This window comes from Atheta coriaria, unplaced genomic scaffold (assembly GCF_025399875.1).
Source record: "Atheta coriaria isolate IRGN ID8LTWV9N9 unplaced genomic scaffold, Caltech_Dcor_3.1 hic_scaffold_7_pilon, whole genome shotgun sequence".
Lineage (NCBI taxonomy): Eukaryota > Metazoa > Arthropoda > Insecta > Coleoptera > Staphylinidae > Dalotia > Dalotia coriaria.
The window spans coordinates 13268014-13282864 of record NW_027045449.1 but is presented as its reverse complement, the minus strand read 5'-3'; the positions used below and the strand labels follow the sequence as shown (position 1 = coordinate 13282864).

At 37.8% G+C, this 14851-nt stretch overlaps 3 protein-coding genes across 8 annotated transcripts; all 3 read left to right on the top strand.

Annotated features, from left to right (window-relative positions):
* Nucleotides 1-4: 4 nt before the first annotated feature.
* On the top strand, nt 5-5893 carry LOC135795610 (proteoglycan 4-like; the record flags this gene model as incomplete). Its single annotated transcript, XM_065307328.1, has 6 exons — nt 5-2762; nt 2827-3066; nt 3587-3979; nt 4047-4499; nt 4559-4704; nt 4792-5893. Coding segments are annotated over 6 exons (4170 nt in total), but the record flags the coding sequence as incomplete, so codon positions are not given.
* Nucleotides 5894-6077: 184 nt separating this feature from the next.
* On the top strand, nt 6078-8511 carry LOC135796197 (putative ankyrin repeat protein RF_0381). The gene is made up of 2 exons (XM_065308128.1): nt 6078-7426; nt 7489-8511. The coding sequence occupies exons 1-2, from the start codon at nt 6244-6246 to the stop codon at nt 8025-8027; spliced, it is 1722 nt and encodes a 573-aa protein (XP_065164200.1). The 5' UTR covers nt 6078-6243; the 3' UTR covers nt 8028-8511.
* A 629-nt stretch (nt 8512-9140) lies between these two features.
* Nucleotides 9141-14851, top strand: Esyt2 (extended synaptotagmin-like protein 2). 6 transcript variants are annotated; one of them, XM_065308122.1, is made up of 19 exons: nt 9141-9366; nt 9440-9498; nt 9570-9686; nt 9901-10140; nt 10206-10346; nt 10408-10484; nt 10574-10640; nt 10979-11124; nt 11183-11474; nt 12189-12286; nt 12899-12947; nt 13002-13091; nt 13149-13235; nt 13292-13603; nt 13667-13748; nt 13805-13997; nt 14056-14148; nt 14214-14310; nt 14373-14851. In XM_065308122.1, the coding sequence occupies exons 2-19, from the start codon at nt 9493-9495 to the stop codon at nt 14592-14594; spliced, it is 2409 nt and encodes an 802-aa protein (XP_065164194.1). In that variant the 5' UTR covers nt 9141-9366; nt 9440-9492; the 3' UTR covers nt 14595-14851. The 6 variants fall into 6 exon arrangements, with proteins under 6 accessions (XP_065164194.1, XP_065164193.1, XP_065164197.1 ...); XM_065308121.1 differs by having other exon boundaries at nt 9142-9387; XM_065308125.1 differs by lacking the exon at nt 9440-9498 and having other exon boundaries at nt 9142-9387.

Here is a 14851-nt window from a genome sequence, read left to right as displayed (position 1 = left end):
GCCTTCTCCTGAACCAGAACCTTCTGCTGAACCGGAACCTTCTGCTGAACCCGAACCATCAGCTGAACCTGAACCAACGACTAAACCAGAACCTTCGGCCGAACCTCAGCCTTCAGCTGAACCAGAACCTTCAGCAGAACCAGAACCTTCAGCCGAACCAGAGCCTTCCGCAGAACCTGAACCAGCTGTTGAGCCGGAACCTGCTACCGAACCTGAACCAACAACAAAACCGGAACCATCAGCTGAACCTGAACCGTCTGTAGAACCGGAACCAACGTCTACAAAATCCGAATTATTAATCGAACCTTTGCCATCGACTGAACCATCTGCTGAACCTGAGCCAGTTGCGGTGTCTGAACCAAGTAGCACACCTGAGCCATCAGCCGAACCTGAGCCTTCGCCTGAACCAGAGCCATCCGCTAAGCCAGAACCATCTGCAGAACCTGCAATAACGGAAACACCCGAAAAGAAAGAGTTTGAAGAACATTTGCATTTAATTCCTGTCACATTGCAAGAATCAACGACTGTGCCGGAACCTGCATCAGAACCATCCGCAGAACCAGAACCTACGTCAGAACCAGCACCTGAACCGGAACCAAAAGCAGAGCCCGAACCAGAGCCGACAGCTGAACCGGAACCGAAATCCGAACCTGAAGCAGACACAACATTGTCTCCAAACCCAAAACCACGAAAGAGCAAACTTAATGACGAGGCAGACAATTCAGAAGTTTTGCCAATATTACCATTAGTTGTGGAAACTACCACTTCACCAGCATCAATTATGACGACTCAAGCTACAAAATCAGAAACTGAATCTGTCGACCCAACGGCTGAGCCAGAACCAGCAGCGGAATCCGATCCTTCGGCAGAACCTGAACCATCCTCCGAGCCTGAGCCAACTCCTGAACCCGTTGCTGAACCAGAACCTAACGCAATACCTGAGCCGACTGTGGAACCATCTCCCAAACCATCACCAGAACCAGAGGCTTCACCCGAACCGTCTTCAGAAGTAGAGCCAACTCCTGAACCTAATGCTGCACCCGAACCAGCACCTGAACCTAAAACAGAAACTGAGCGCACTGGCGAACCGGAAACATCCAACAAAACGGAACAATCCGTCGGTATTATTTCTCACTTGAATCAGTTAATAGAAACAACCAGAAAACCCGAAACAACTACACCAGAAGACGATGGCCCAACAATGAACATTGAAGTGAGTATAAATACATACGCGCCAGAAACCCATCAGAAAATCGTAGCGGTTGATCCTATTGAAACTACAAACAACAATGTGGAAGCCATGTCTCCGTTCCTTCCTGAAATCGAAAATGACACTTTAGTAAACATTTTACACACGGGTGGTGAACTTCACGAACATGATCAACATGAAAATGAAACAACAACTAAACAACCTCGTCTTGATGATGACGAGCTGTCTAAAATGTACACGGTTGGATTGAACACCACCGCAACTGAAATTGGTACCACGCAAGCTACACAAGAAAAAGAAACAAAACAACCAACGAAGTTGATGGAAGATGATGAAATGCATAAAGCAAATCCGTTTGATTTAAACATTACTGAAGCCACCATTGTTACTACTCAAGCTTCAAATGATATAGCCACTACCCGCAACACGGAAGAAACCACTACTGTAAAACGAGCGGAAACCACATTACCATTAGATATCTTAAACAATGTACACAGTAACAGCTTTTTTGGAAATCTGGATATAACATCAGACGCTACTACTAAAGTTTTTGGATATGAACAATTTAAAGAAGTTTCTTCGAGCACTGAAGATTTGATTGCAATGGAAACCACCACGTATGGGAACAAACATAAACCATCAATGGCCCCTGAGGTTAAAACCGAAGATGAAGCTACTACACTTGAAACGATGGACGTTACCACAGAAGATATGGGTCAGACAATTTTTGCGGAATCGATAGACACAGTCACCGAAATTGTTCATGTCGTGAACCAAACTGCATCTCCAGTTGTAGAGTCTAACGATGGGAAATACCAAAAGGAAACTCCTACCGTTACTCTTACTACCACGTCGGCTACAACCGGAAAATTATATGAAGTCTCTGAAGCTAGCACCGACGAAAGCACTGAAGCGAGCATTATACTGAAAAAGGAAACCACTACAACCGGAATCAACGATTTAGATAAATTGGATACGGAGGATAAAGATGAAGCTTTTTTATCGGTGATTCCGTTACCTAAGAAAACCGAATCTAATAAACTCGACAAGAAACGCCAGAATACCGATTTTGAAGCAAACAATTTAAATGACATCAGTGATGAAGATCATAATCATATTGATAAAATAGAAAATACTGAGAAGAAAGATGAAACCAACGTCTTGGGTGAAGTTTATGAAGTAACCGAAGGATCTACTGAACCCACATCAAAAATATATAAGAAAAAAGAGTGGTTGGCAGAAAAGAAAAAGCAAAAAGTTGAGGATGCTGTAAAATCAGAAACAGGCCTTGTAAAGGAAGGATTTTCGCGTTGTGCCACTGGACAATTCCAGTGTGTAAATGGCACTTCATTAAAGGACGGCAGCTATTGTATTCCAAGAAGTGACAGGTGCGATTCAGTCGATGATTGTTCCGATGCGTCCGACGAAATTGGCTGCGTTCAGGAAGGTTGTCCAGATAATTTCCAATGCACAAGCGGACAATGCCTTAAACGACACTTGGTATGCGACGGTATTCTGGATTGTAACGATGGAAGTGATGAAAATAATTGTGGTAAGTAAAAGGCAAAAACATTGTGTTATACATCAGATTTGTTTCATTCATTTATAAAATTTAGATACATGGACGTGCCGCTTTGACGAATTTACTTGTGGAGCCGATGAACGCTGTATACCCCTTTCATGGAAGTGCGACGGTCGCACCCAATGCCCCAACGGCGACGACGAGCATAACTGCCATCCGAAGGAGTGCGGCGACAATGAATACCACTGTGTCGAACAAGATACATGCGTACCGGCTAGCTGGCGATGCAACGGCAGGTCCGATTGCGCCGGTGATGAGGACGAAAAATTATGCGGTGAGTTCCGGGGAGGAGTCGTCCGTCGGTGGCGTTTCTGTTGTGGGCGTACTTGTAGGTGCGGGTGCTGTCACGAGTTCAGCAGTTGGTAGAATCAACTCGGGTTGTAGATTTGGCGGTGCGGCATTTTCAACTTCCGGTCCGACACTTGGTACAGTTGGTACCATGTTGCTCAGTGTTGAATCTTTTAACTCACCAACCGTCAAAGGGTTGCCGTCAATAAGAGGTTCTGCAGTTTTTTCTTTCGCGGAAACGTCTTTTGGGACTTCTTGTTCGAAGATCTGTTCTGCATTTGGCATTGCAACGTTTTCCACTGTGTCCTCCATTGCGTATAAAATTGACCTAAAATTTTCTTACACTCGTATTGAAATAGATTTCAAAACGTCAAAGCTTTGTAAAAGTGAATGACTAATTAAAAAAACAAAACAGATTTCATGGCGCATGATATTAATTATGAAGGGAAACAAAATCAAATTTACATGGAGAACGTAATTTTTATAAATGTTTATTAATATTCCAGAATGTAGTGTGGATCAATTCAAATGCTCTATGGGAGGTGGTTGCATCGATGTAAAACTACGCTGTGATGGCGTTGCTCAATGTGCTGATCTTTCCGACGAGTGGAATTGCTTAAAGAACGACGAACCTCTTGGAGCACATTATCTTCAAGTATTATCTGAAAATCGAACATGGTTGCCGGTTTGTGCCGGCAACTGGGATCCGAAAATGGCGGACACTCTTTGTCAATCAATGGGTTACGCAGGTGGCAGCCAGATGGAAGAGGTGGAATTGCAGGGACAATTTGATAAGTATTACCGCCTTAAGAAAGATGGTGTCGGAACCCTTCTAGCTCAATTAGAAAAGACTGACCTTAAATGTGATAAAGGGATTTCGGTTACGTGTCAAGAATACAGTAAGTTTTATTATATTATATGCTTGCAAAGGCACAATATTTAAATACAATATGTTATATTTTTTAGACTGTGGAAGTCATAGTACTTTAGATGTACAACAAGCGCGAATTACTGGAGGTAGCAATGCGGCTACCTCGCAATGGCCAAGTGTGGCTTTGTTATTTGACAGAAAACAAACTGTTAAATGTACTGCAAGTATTCTAACACCAAAATGGGCGATTGCAAGTCATTCCTGCGTGGGTGGTAGACCAATAGTTGGTGATTGGGTCTTGTACGCTGGTGGTACCCAATTCTTTGACACCGATGAAAATGGCACCTTCCAAATGTCCAACGTAAAGGAGATTGTTCCACATCCGCAGGCAAAGTACGCACAGTTTGAGTACATCAATGATGCAGTGCTGATTGAATTGGAAACACCATTAGATGTTGGACGGAATGTGAGTGTGATTTGTTTGCCGGATGCAAGTATTGAGAGGCAACTGTGCGTAACAGCAGGGTGGGGAGTGAGTAAACCAGGAGGTAACTATTTTAGGTTTTGATCTAGATACAACAAATAATAATGAAACATTTAATTACAGAACCAAATATTCAGCAGTATCTTAACTATTTGCCAGTGCCAACCATTGAAATGGATGAGTGCAATTCAACCAAACATTACAACGGACATTTGACAAAGGAAAAAATTTGCGCTGGATACAGCGACACCGAAAAGTCGCCATGTTATGTAAGTAGCATGTTGAAGTTTATAACATAAAATTTAAAATTCAAAAAAAGGGCGATAGTTAAGTTAATATAAAATATAACATTATAGAATGATGAAGGCGCGCCTCTAATGTGCTTCTCGGATTCTGCCAATAAATGGGAACTTCAAGGTACTTTGTCCCACCATGGAAACTGCGGCAGGTCAAAACATCCATCAATTTATACCTCCATCAAAAGCATAAAGCAATGGATTTTCAACACAATTGGTAGGGAACTTAAGAGTACATGAAGCACTCACTGGTAAACTAAAAATTAGAAGGTTTTAAAAGATATAATTCAATTGAGGATCTACTTACACACAAATGCCGAATACGAAAACATCACAAGGTGATATCTTTAATTAATATGAGTCAACATAAGCAGTATAATTGTATACTGCAATAACAAGGCAATGATATATACTAATCTAGGACCTAAGTAAGTGAAACAGATATCTGATAGGTGATGTGTCAATCTAGTACTTAGTACTTAAATGAGAAACTGAAATCAACGATAGAACTAGACATTAGGAACCTCATTTTTTGTGTAAAATATAGCAATACCAATTTGAGTGGGTCCCATCGTGCTTTTTTATAAGCATCATATTCCTGTTTGTAACTATGCCATGGGTAATGAGGCCGGACGCTGTTCCTCGCTGGCATTTATTGTAAATATTGTATTATTCTCATCTTAAATCGATTTTAATGGCTCATGTTTTAATCCAAATTCACAGAGTGCGTAAAAATACGTAACTTTTATATCAGAATTATGTAAAATATTTATAAATCAAATATTACTCATGTAAGTTTTATCTATTAAGTTTACTTAAAATGTTATTCTAGTGTTTTAGTGCGTACGAAACGTTTTTTTTTTTGCTGCATTCAATTTATAAATGGCAAATGTGGTATTTAATCCGTCCGTCAAATGTTTTACGCTACGTTTATTATTCATTTCATTTGTAAGATTACTTATGTTTGTGTTTGTACTTAATTTGTAATATGTACCTACTTCAGAATGGACATCGTACATTGAAAAAATAGGTATTGATTAACTTTTAAACAAATACTTAAGTATATAAAGGTTTAGATACGCATCAAATATAATTACGACGATGTCATATGAAAAGATGTTACCGGATTGTAATAATAAATTTAATAAAAACATGAAAATTACTTCAACTTGGTGAGATAACTTTCTTAAGCTGATTGTTTGTATATAAAGTTACTTCCAACAATAGTTTGAAATGAAGCTCATTAGTTATTAATTAGTTATTACCTATTACTTTAAAAGTAAGTGATCCCTGAGATTCTCTTCAATAAGTTTCGAATATATGACTAAAAGCGCCCCCTTACGCGTTTTGCAAATTGTAAACTCACCCTGATAAAACTCGATGTCACAGCATTGAGGTTAAAATCAACTATCGAACTATGCAAGAATTTTGCACGATTTTAACAATCAAATGAATATTAAAAACTACACCATGCTTTAAGTGTGCAGAGATAACCAGGCTCTTGTGCAAGCCATGGAGACCTGTAATGAGTTACTCCTGCAAGCTATAAGCACCAATGACCTCAACACAGTGAGATACTGCCTCAGAAATGGGGCCAATGTTAATAAAATCTGCTCTGGAGGAACTACACCTTTGGGTGCTGCTGCTCAAACCGGCAATTTACAAATGCTGAAGATTCTCGCTGAAAGCACGAAAAACATCAACAATCTACAACTTGATGTGGACAATGATAATCAAGAAGACCTATCAAGGCCACTATACCTGAAACTAGACACTCAACCCGAGCCAGTTCGCGGCCGTAAAAATATTGGCTATTTTGTAGTTTGCAAAGACATGGATGACAATGACTTGGGTGATGGTCCTACACCTGATGGCATGGATGCTCTTGAATGGGATATGGAGATAACAGATGAGGGTAACAATGACTTGGCACCATCACCTGAAATTAACATATATAAATGGTATGCAAAAATACTCAATCAAACATCAATTTTGTTAAAAAGTCCTGACTATGATGTGACTAGATTGGATACTCATGGGCAAACAGTGTTGCATTATGCAGTTAGATTTGGCAGTAAGGAAATGGTTGATTTTCTATTGATGACATTCACTGAGATCAATGTGAATCAAAGTGATTCCAGTTGGAACATTCCATTGCATATTAGCTGCATTAGGGGAGACATTGATTTAGTGCAGTTGTTAATTAAAAAAGGAGCTAACATAAATGCAGCAAACACAAATAGAGAAACACCTTTGCATTATGCTGCTCAGCATGGACATTTGCATGTTGTGCAATTATTAATTGACAAAGGGGCAAATTTGAACAACTTTGATATGGAAGATAGATCACCATTGAGTTTAGCTATTGATAATATACATGAAGATGTTGCTGAAGTTCTTATTCATAAGGGAACCAGACTAAACCATGAAGAGTGTTTGGGATATACTGTTTTGTATAAAGCTGTGTGGAACAATCTACTTAGAACAAGTAGAAACTTGTTGAAATCAGGCAGTAAGATAGTGCACTCACATTTTTTGTTGCATATTGCAACAAGGCATAATAATCTTGAAATGGTGAAGCTATTATGCGAAAATGGTGCTGTTGTAAATATTCGAGATGAACATGGGAATACGCCGTTGATGTCGGCGTGTATAAACAAAAATTTTGATATTGCAAGATATTTTTTACAAAACGGTTGGTTTACAAGTTCAGTACTCAAGTGGATGAAATAAAACATAAATATGATTACTTTCTAGGAGCACCAGTAAATACAGTGAATCAAATAAACGGTATGACAGCGCTGCATCTTTGCGTTCAGGGAGTACAAGACCCAAAACAATTTGAGATGTTTCTACAACTGCTCTTGTCATATGATGTTGACTTAAACGCCAATAGTTATCAAGGTAATGTTCTATTTTATTCGATAATCCTCGGTAATTTGGAGGCAGCGCGACTTTTGGTGAAATATGGCGTCGATGTAAATCGGCGAGATGAACACGCTTATTTCGACAATTTAAGCCTGGCGAAAAAACAAGGCGATTTACACCTGGTTCGGCTCATAGTATACGCCGGCTTTGATTTTTGTAATTTGCTGTTCAACCTCAAAACACTGCAGACGTCCGGCGATGATGGCATCTACGAATTTTTGGTAAACGTCAAGACCTCACCGCTGGACTTGCGTGAACTGTGCCGAATACGTATTAGACGGCTGCTACGGCGGCAAATCATCGCCAAAATCTATCAATTACCACTGCCTTCAATGATTTTACACTATTTGGCCTTAGATATACTATAATCCTTTGTGAAAAAGCACAAAAATCGTTTAAAAAAAACAGAAAAGAGGAAAAAAGTTAAATTTTTCAAAAAAATTAAAATTTGTGAGATTCCTATGTGATAGGACATTTATATGTTTGTGTGCGTAAAACTCTGTAATTCTAAGAACACAATGTGATTACGTCTAGTCGTTAGTAAAATGCGGTACCAAGTAGCAAATAACTAAATAAGTATACAAGCTAATGAATTGATTTCATATTTTGTGTCACATGTTCATTCCATTCGAAGCTGTCACGGAAGAGAATTTAATAGAATGTATGAATAATTGATATATTTTAAAATGAGCGGCAATTGGTCCGTTGTTTCAACACAATGTTATATTTAAAAAATATATTAGTTGGATCAGGACTTGCATAGATCTCTATATTTGATGCTCAAGCTGGCACTTTAATTGTTAAGATGCACATTATCGACATAATCAAGACTAATATACTATCTTGTCTAAATGTGTATTTTTTTATTTTATAACCTCGCTTCAGTCTTAATTGCATAGTGGTGTTGGAGTGAAAAAATATTCATATTTTTATCTTGTTTGTGGGAAAAAAGGAAAAACAATTTAGTGTTAGAAACAGAAAGGAGACAGAATTTATTTGCTACTATTTTTTGTGATTACATGAAGATGTTCGTATTTTGTTTCTTTAAAAACATCATTTCGAGGTAGTCGAATCGTTACAATTTATGTATTGGAAGCGTGCATTTCATGGTAAACTATATTAATCATAAAATTCGGAATGCATTAACTGATAATTCGTGATATAAGAAAACACCAAATATTTTACGAGGTAAGTGTGCATGGATAACTTTGTTGATCGTAAAATGTATGATTCGTCCGCCACATTTACATTACAGTTCTAACGTTCTAACCGATTTAATAACTAATGTGTGAAATGTGAACATCAATAAAACTCAATTGAAACTCGCTGGGCTAGCTAAGTACTACGCATTACGCAAATGCGTATTATTGATTACTCCGCCTGTTGGCACTCCGACATACCCGACGTGAAATCGTATTTTCGGTTGACAACGCGAACGAGTCATTAAACGCGTTCGCTATTTGTAAGATTAAAAAGAAATTGAAACACCGCAAGTGCGCAGTGCGCGCACCCCACACGAGTTCTCCTTGTTCCCTGCATTCCGCCACATTCCTTTAGTTTAGTCTCGGCCTGTGCGCTTGCAGCACGTAATCGAGCTTCTCGCTGAGCGCGAACTTGTTTTGGTGATCAGTGATGTGTTTTGACGAAAATAAATCGTGACATCATCTGATTCATTTGTTGCTAGAATGTTTATCGGTGTTTGAGCAGGTGTGGTCTATCGAGAGCCGGGTACACTCATTGATTAACGCACAGCTTCAACGCTCATTATTGTTTTCCACAGATTTGCGTTCAGTTGTATTTTCAGTTTGGATCATCTGCATCTTGCACACGACCATGAATGTAGCTATAGCTCATGACCTACATTAGTCTCACGTAACTAATTATTTTTTGCGTTTTGTTTTTGTTTGTAGTCCAACAAGGAAAGTCAAGACACTATGACTGTGCAAAGTAAGGAAGAAGAAAAAGATGTTCACATCCATGCTGCTGGCAGTTCCACCACTGAACTTTTATTCAGTGCTATTAAAAAGGTGATGTGGTTGTCTTTTTGGCATATGCTCAATTTTTTTAAATTTAAAGTCTAAACAAACATTAATTTTACTATTCACTTAAATTTACTATGGACCTACATAATATGTAGTTCACATTTAAATTTAAATGTGTTGAATCAATTGAGATCAATCAATCTCAATTTATTTATGGTCTATTGGCTACCACATATTAATTAATATCTATTACTTTTAGGTTGCCTTGGTTGGGACAGTTTATTTATGTGGTTACATGAATTGGTCTGTTGCCTGGTTGATTGGTCCAGTTGTACTCCTTGTATTAAGAGATCAGTGGCGTCGTGATGGGAAGATTAAGAGAGACATGGCTAAAGCTGTTGCTACCTCTAATGAAAAAGAGGTCATTCTGGCAAGAATCAATGACTTGCCTGCTTGGGTTTTCTTTCCAGACATTGAGAGGACTGAATGGTTGAATAGGGTATTTATTTAAAAAAAGTTTATTTAGTTAAGCAAATCTATTTATACCTTTATGTGTTATTTCAGATCATAAAACAGTGTTGGCCAAATGTAAATTCGTATGTGAAAGCATTAATAACACAGTCGATCGAACCAGCGTTGCGCAAAAGCTTGGAGGGGTACAAGCTTAACGGATTTAAGTTCGAACGCATCATTCTGGGAGATATTGTAAGCAATCCAAGTAAATTATTAAGGTTTTCATTATAAGTTTATGAATTTTTGATTCCAGCCGTTTCGTATTGGAGGTGTCAAGGTATACGAGAAACACATTGCTCGTAATGAAATTATAATGGATTTGGATATTTAGTGAGTAGACAAAAATAAATATTTACATTAAATATGCACATACTGATAAAGATAATTTTATTTAATTAATTATTTATTTCTAATTTTAGCTATGCTGGTAATTGTGATATAAACTTTATTCTCTCAGGAATGAAAGGTGGAATTAGGGATTTCCAGGTGAGTTTTTGCCAATGGTTCCGACAATTGATAATACGCTTATCTTATTTGTTTTATTTATCATTATATAAGCGAATCCACATTGTAATGAGTATTATTGACATTTGTAACTAATATTTTTAAATTAAGTGTTTGATAAGTCTAAGCAATTAAGTCGAAAAAACATTAGATATTTGCTAATGACTCAGACTACAGGAAATTGTGGAATTTAATCTAAACTCAATTATTGGTTTGATTTTTTTATAGGATAATGCCTACAAAAGGTTTTCATGTACTATTTTTATATATGTTGAGTTTTGGAAAGATGTGATATAACAATGTAAATGTTTTTTTTTTAGTTACACGGAATGCTCCGTGTGGTAATGAAACCTTTGATTACATCGATTCCTCTAATTGGCGGACTGCAAGTGTTCTTCTTAAATAACCCGTCCATTGACTTTAACTTAGTCGGTGTAATTGATGTTCTTGACATGCCTGGCATTAGGTAATGAGTGCAAAATTTGTGTTTGAAGGTATTTTTAATTGAAATTATGCTTTTTCAGTGATATTTTACGAAGAATTGTAGTAGAACAAGTCGCTGCAATGATGGTATTACCGAACAAATTCCCAATCAAACTTAGCGATGCTATCGAAGTCATTGACTTGAAGCGGCCTGAACCGGAAGGAGTGCTACGTGTTCATGTCATAGAAGCTAAAAACCTTATGAAAAAGGACATTGGCTTGCTTGGCAAGGGCAAGTCAGATCCGTACGCAGTACTTACGGTTGGCGCACAGGAATTCCGCACACAGACAATTTTAAATACTGTGGACCCGAAGTGGGATCATTGGTGCGAGGTGAGAAGCGTTTTAATTTTCTTTTGATTGACGCCGCGTTTGTTTTTTGAGATTCTTTTAAGAAATGATAGATAATAATGCAGCTCTGCATGTGTCTGATAGTCGACATTCCAATTCACAACAACACAATAGCCTAGACACGACAATGAGACACTTAATTTATGAGTTTTGGCGCAATACTTTTAGACTGATCTATTTTCGTTATATTGTGCAGCTTTGCTTACTTGATCGAGCTGAGCACACACACTTACGGCTATCGAGCGCTGCGACAATGTTCTCAATTACTTACTCGTCCATGTCGTATATTATATTTTCAATCCTGTTGTTACTTTCAATACTTTACTATTTTATGTATTAGTTTATTGTAACGGATGCTAGCGGTCAACACGTTGCGCTGCATTTGTGGGATAAGGACGATACAGGGGCCGATGAGCCTTTGGGCAGGTAAGTCATCACATAAAAAAAACAAACTTACACGCAGAGGAAACAGTCAATTAGTTATCAAATCTGCATCAGGTACAACTCATCACTCATGCGAAACGCACAATACGCTTAACAAATGCCGTGCACGGTGCTTTCTAATAGAATTTTTAGTTTTACTTTTGTTTGGTTTGACTTTTCTTCTTTCTTCTTTAGTTTTTTTTCCAAGTCTGTGAAGTGACGTTTACAATTTAACTAAGCAAACTTAGTAATAGTGTAATTTTCGCACGATAGGCATTCATTAGTTCGAGGGAGGCTCAGTTGTTGACAATTGAGTTGTGGGACTGGGATCCAGGTCTACCCGGTACCATGAATGATGATCCACTGGGAAGGTACAATCTGTGTGCCGATGCTAACAAATTCCAAACGATTACTAATTTGTAATTTAACAGTGATTTTTTAACTAATATTGAGTTTATAACACACTAATTGTCCTGGGGCCTTGGGGTTCTATGAAAAAATTACCGACCCGTGGTCTATTGTAAATATTGATTTCTTTCTTGTGCGTAGTTCGTTGTGGATATCGCTTCCGGAATGAAACTGCAAATGCAGTTGTTTGACTATGACAATGGTCCAAACGACGACAAACTGGGAAGGTATACTCCAACGTGCTCCTTACTTAATCGTCATATGTCAGCTCATGTGTCTTCATTTGTTATTTGTTTATTTTCAATATCTTCGACTTTCTAGATTGCAGATTCTTGTATAGAAGCAGACGGTTGATGGAACGAATGTCTCATTTTATGTGTGTGTGCTTTATTAACTCATTGCTTTCACGTTTGCGTTTGCAAAGTGTTAATTTACAAGTTTGATAATGATTGATGTTTTAAATACTTAATTTTCTTAGTTTTTGTTGGCTGTTGCCTTCGCAATGTCTGCAGATCATTCTTAATGCACATAATTGTTTGATTTATGTACGTTATTAAATTCACTCTGCATTTTAGAGCCACAATCGAAGTTGCTAATATTGCGTCAAAGGGACGTGAAGACACAGTAAGTCTTCCTACTTGAAACTGAATAAACATTTACCGAACGATTATTTTATAGTGGATTACATTGGAGCAAGCAACAAAGGGACTTGTACATTTGCGTTTGTACTGGATGTCATTGAGTGCGGATTACACAGATCTCAAGGCGGTACGAACAGGATTTGCATTTATAAAAATACGATCTTAACGTTAATTTGTATTTTAGGCTTTGGCTGAAACACAAATGTTGCGTGTTACTGCAATGCACACGGCTATTCTTTGCCTCTACGTCGATTCCGCTAAAATGTTGCCAGTAAGTCATAAATTTAAATGCGAGTTTGAGTTGTGTGTTAATTTTGGAACAATTAGCAACCTAGATCTTCAACGAAGCCAGATCCGTATTTGATGATTACACTAGGCAAGAATACGCAGCAAACGGGCGTTATAATGCGCACTACAGACCCCGTATGGGAGCAAGGATTTACGTTTATGGTCGCTAATCCAGAATCAGACTCGATGTATTTTAAAGTCATGGATCAAAAGACGGGTAATGAGATGGGCGAATTGGTATACCAATTGACGACACTTTCGAAGAAGGTCAATCTAACCGTACCACAACAACCTTTTGGGTTGAAGAAAGGTGGTCCTGAGAGCAAGCTTGTCATGTCATTGCATATGCGGGTAATATATCTTGAAAATTAATTATTTATATATAAGTTAAATTCTCGACATTTTTAAAAATAGATTCTTAAGAGTCCTGATGTTGAAGAAGAAGATACATTTGCTTTAAATCGACAAGGCTCCACTAAATCATCAACTGCTTCAGGTATAACATAAATTTTTGCTGCGCTTAGTATTTAGTTTAATTTTTGTTCTTATTAGTACCCCCAAGCCCTGCTAAAGTATCAGTTTCACGTGAACCATCTGAAAGTAGTGTGAGTGGATCGACACAACCTTTGCTGTCAAATACCGCCGAAGAGACGGCGGAAGAAGTTTTTGAACAAAGCAGAGGACCAAATTTGTCTTCTTCGCCTGAAGAAATGTCTTTATTGCATCGTACTCCTAGTGCGACTTCGTGAGTTGATATGACTTTTAAATATACGATATTTAAATCATTCATTTTTATTTATCAGTTCCGCTGGTGGTCATGGACTGGGAAGAATTCAAATGACATTGCGCTACAGCGTACAAAGACAACGTTTAATTGTTGTGGTGCACAAAGTTGCGTAAGTAGCAGATGGATTATAATATCGACAGAAACATTATTTATAAATTTTTTTACGTTTTACAGTAACATACCACTGAAGGATCCTTCAAGTATTCCTGATCCATATGTGAAGTTGTATTTGTTACCCGAACGCTCCAAAGAATCCAAACGTAAAACAAACGTAAGCGAACTCAAAAGTATTTAAATACTGATTTCTTGTACTATATTTGTATTTCAATTCAGGTTATTAAGGATAATTGCAATCCGATATTCGACGAAACATTCGAGTACCTAATTTCCCAAGCTGAGCTAGCAAGTCTTCAGCTGGAAGTGACTATCTGCACCCAAAAGCAGTTGTTCTACTCAAGCAGTAATGTTTTGGGCCAGGTTATTGTCGACCTAAGCGAGCATAGCTTGACACAGCCGCTCAATGCTTGGTTTGATTTGCAACCAGAAAAGGATTAAAATTAAAAGAAGTGCTCTATTTAATTATTTTCATATTCAAATTTTATCTTATCCTATCGATCATGCATTTACAAATATGCATTATTGATGCAGCGCTTAATTAAATGTTGATACTACATATTTCAATATTATGACGATGTTAATTGTGGTGTTCATTAATTATATTCTAAGCCTAATATGAAAGTGTTTAACACAAAGTTTTATTATCGATTTTGTCTTTTTGACTTGACATAAATATAAAAATTATGATTGGGAAA

What these genes read in the sequence shown, in the direction of transcription:
- LOC135796197 (XM_065308128.1), top strand. Translation starts at nt 6,244, where the DNA reads ATGGAGACCTGTAATGAGTTACTCCTGCAAGCTATAAGCACCAATGAC. An exon ending in AAGATATTTTTTACAAAACG is followed by an intron (nt 7,427 to 7,488) that starts GTTGGTTTACAA and finishes ATTACTTTCTAG; the next exon opens with GAGCACCAGTAAATACAGTG.
- Esyt2 (XM_065308122.1), top strand. An exon ending in GGACTGAATGGTTGAATAGG is followed by an intron (nt 10,141 to 10,205) that starts GTATTTATTTAA and finishes GTGTTATTTCAG; the next exon opens with ATCATAAAACAGTGTTGGCC. An exon ending in AATGATGATCCACTGGGAAG is followed by an intron (nt 12,287 to 12,898) that starts GTACAATCTGTG and finishes TCTGCATTTTAG; the next exon opens with AGCCACAATCGAAGTTGCTA.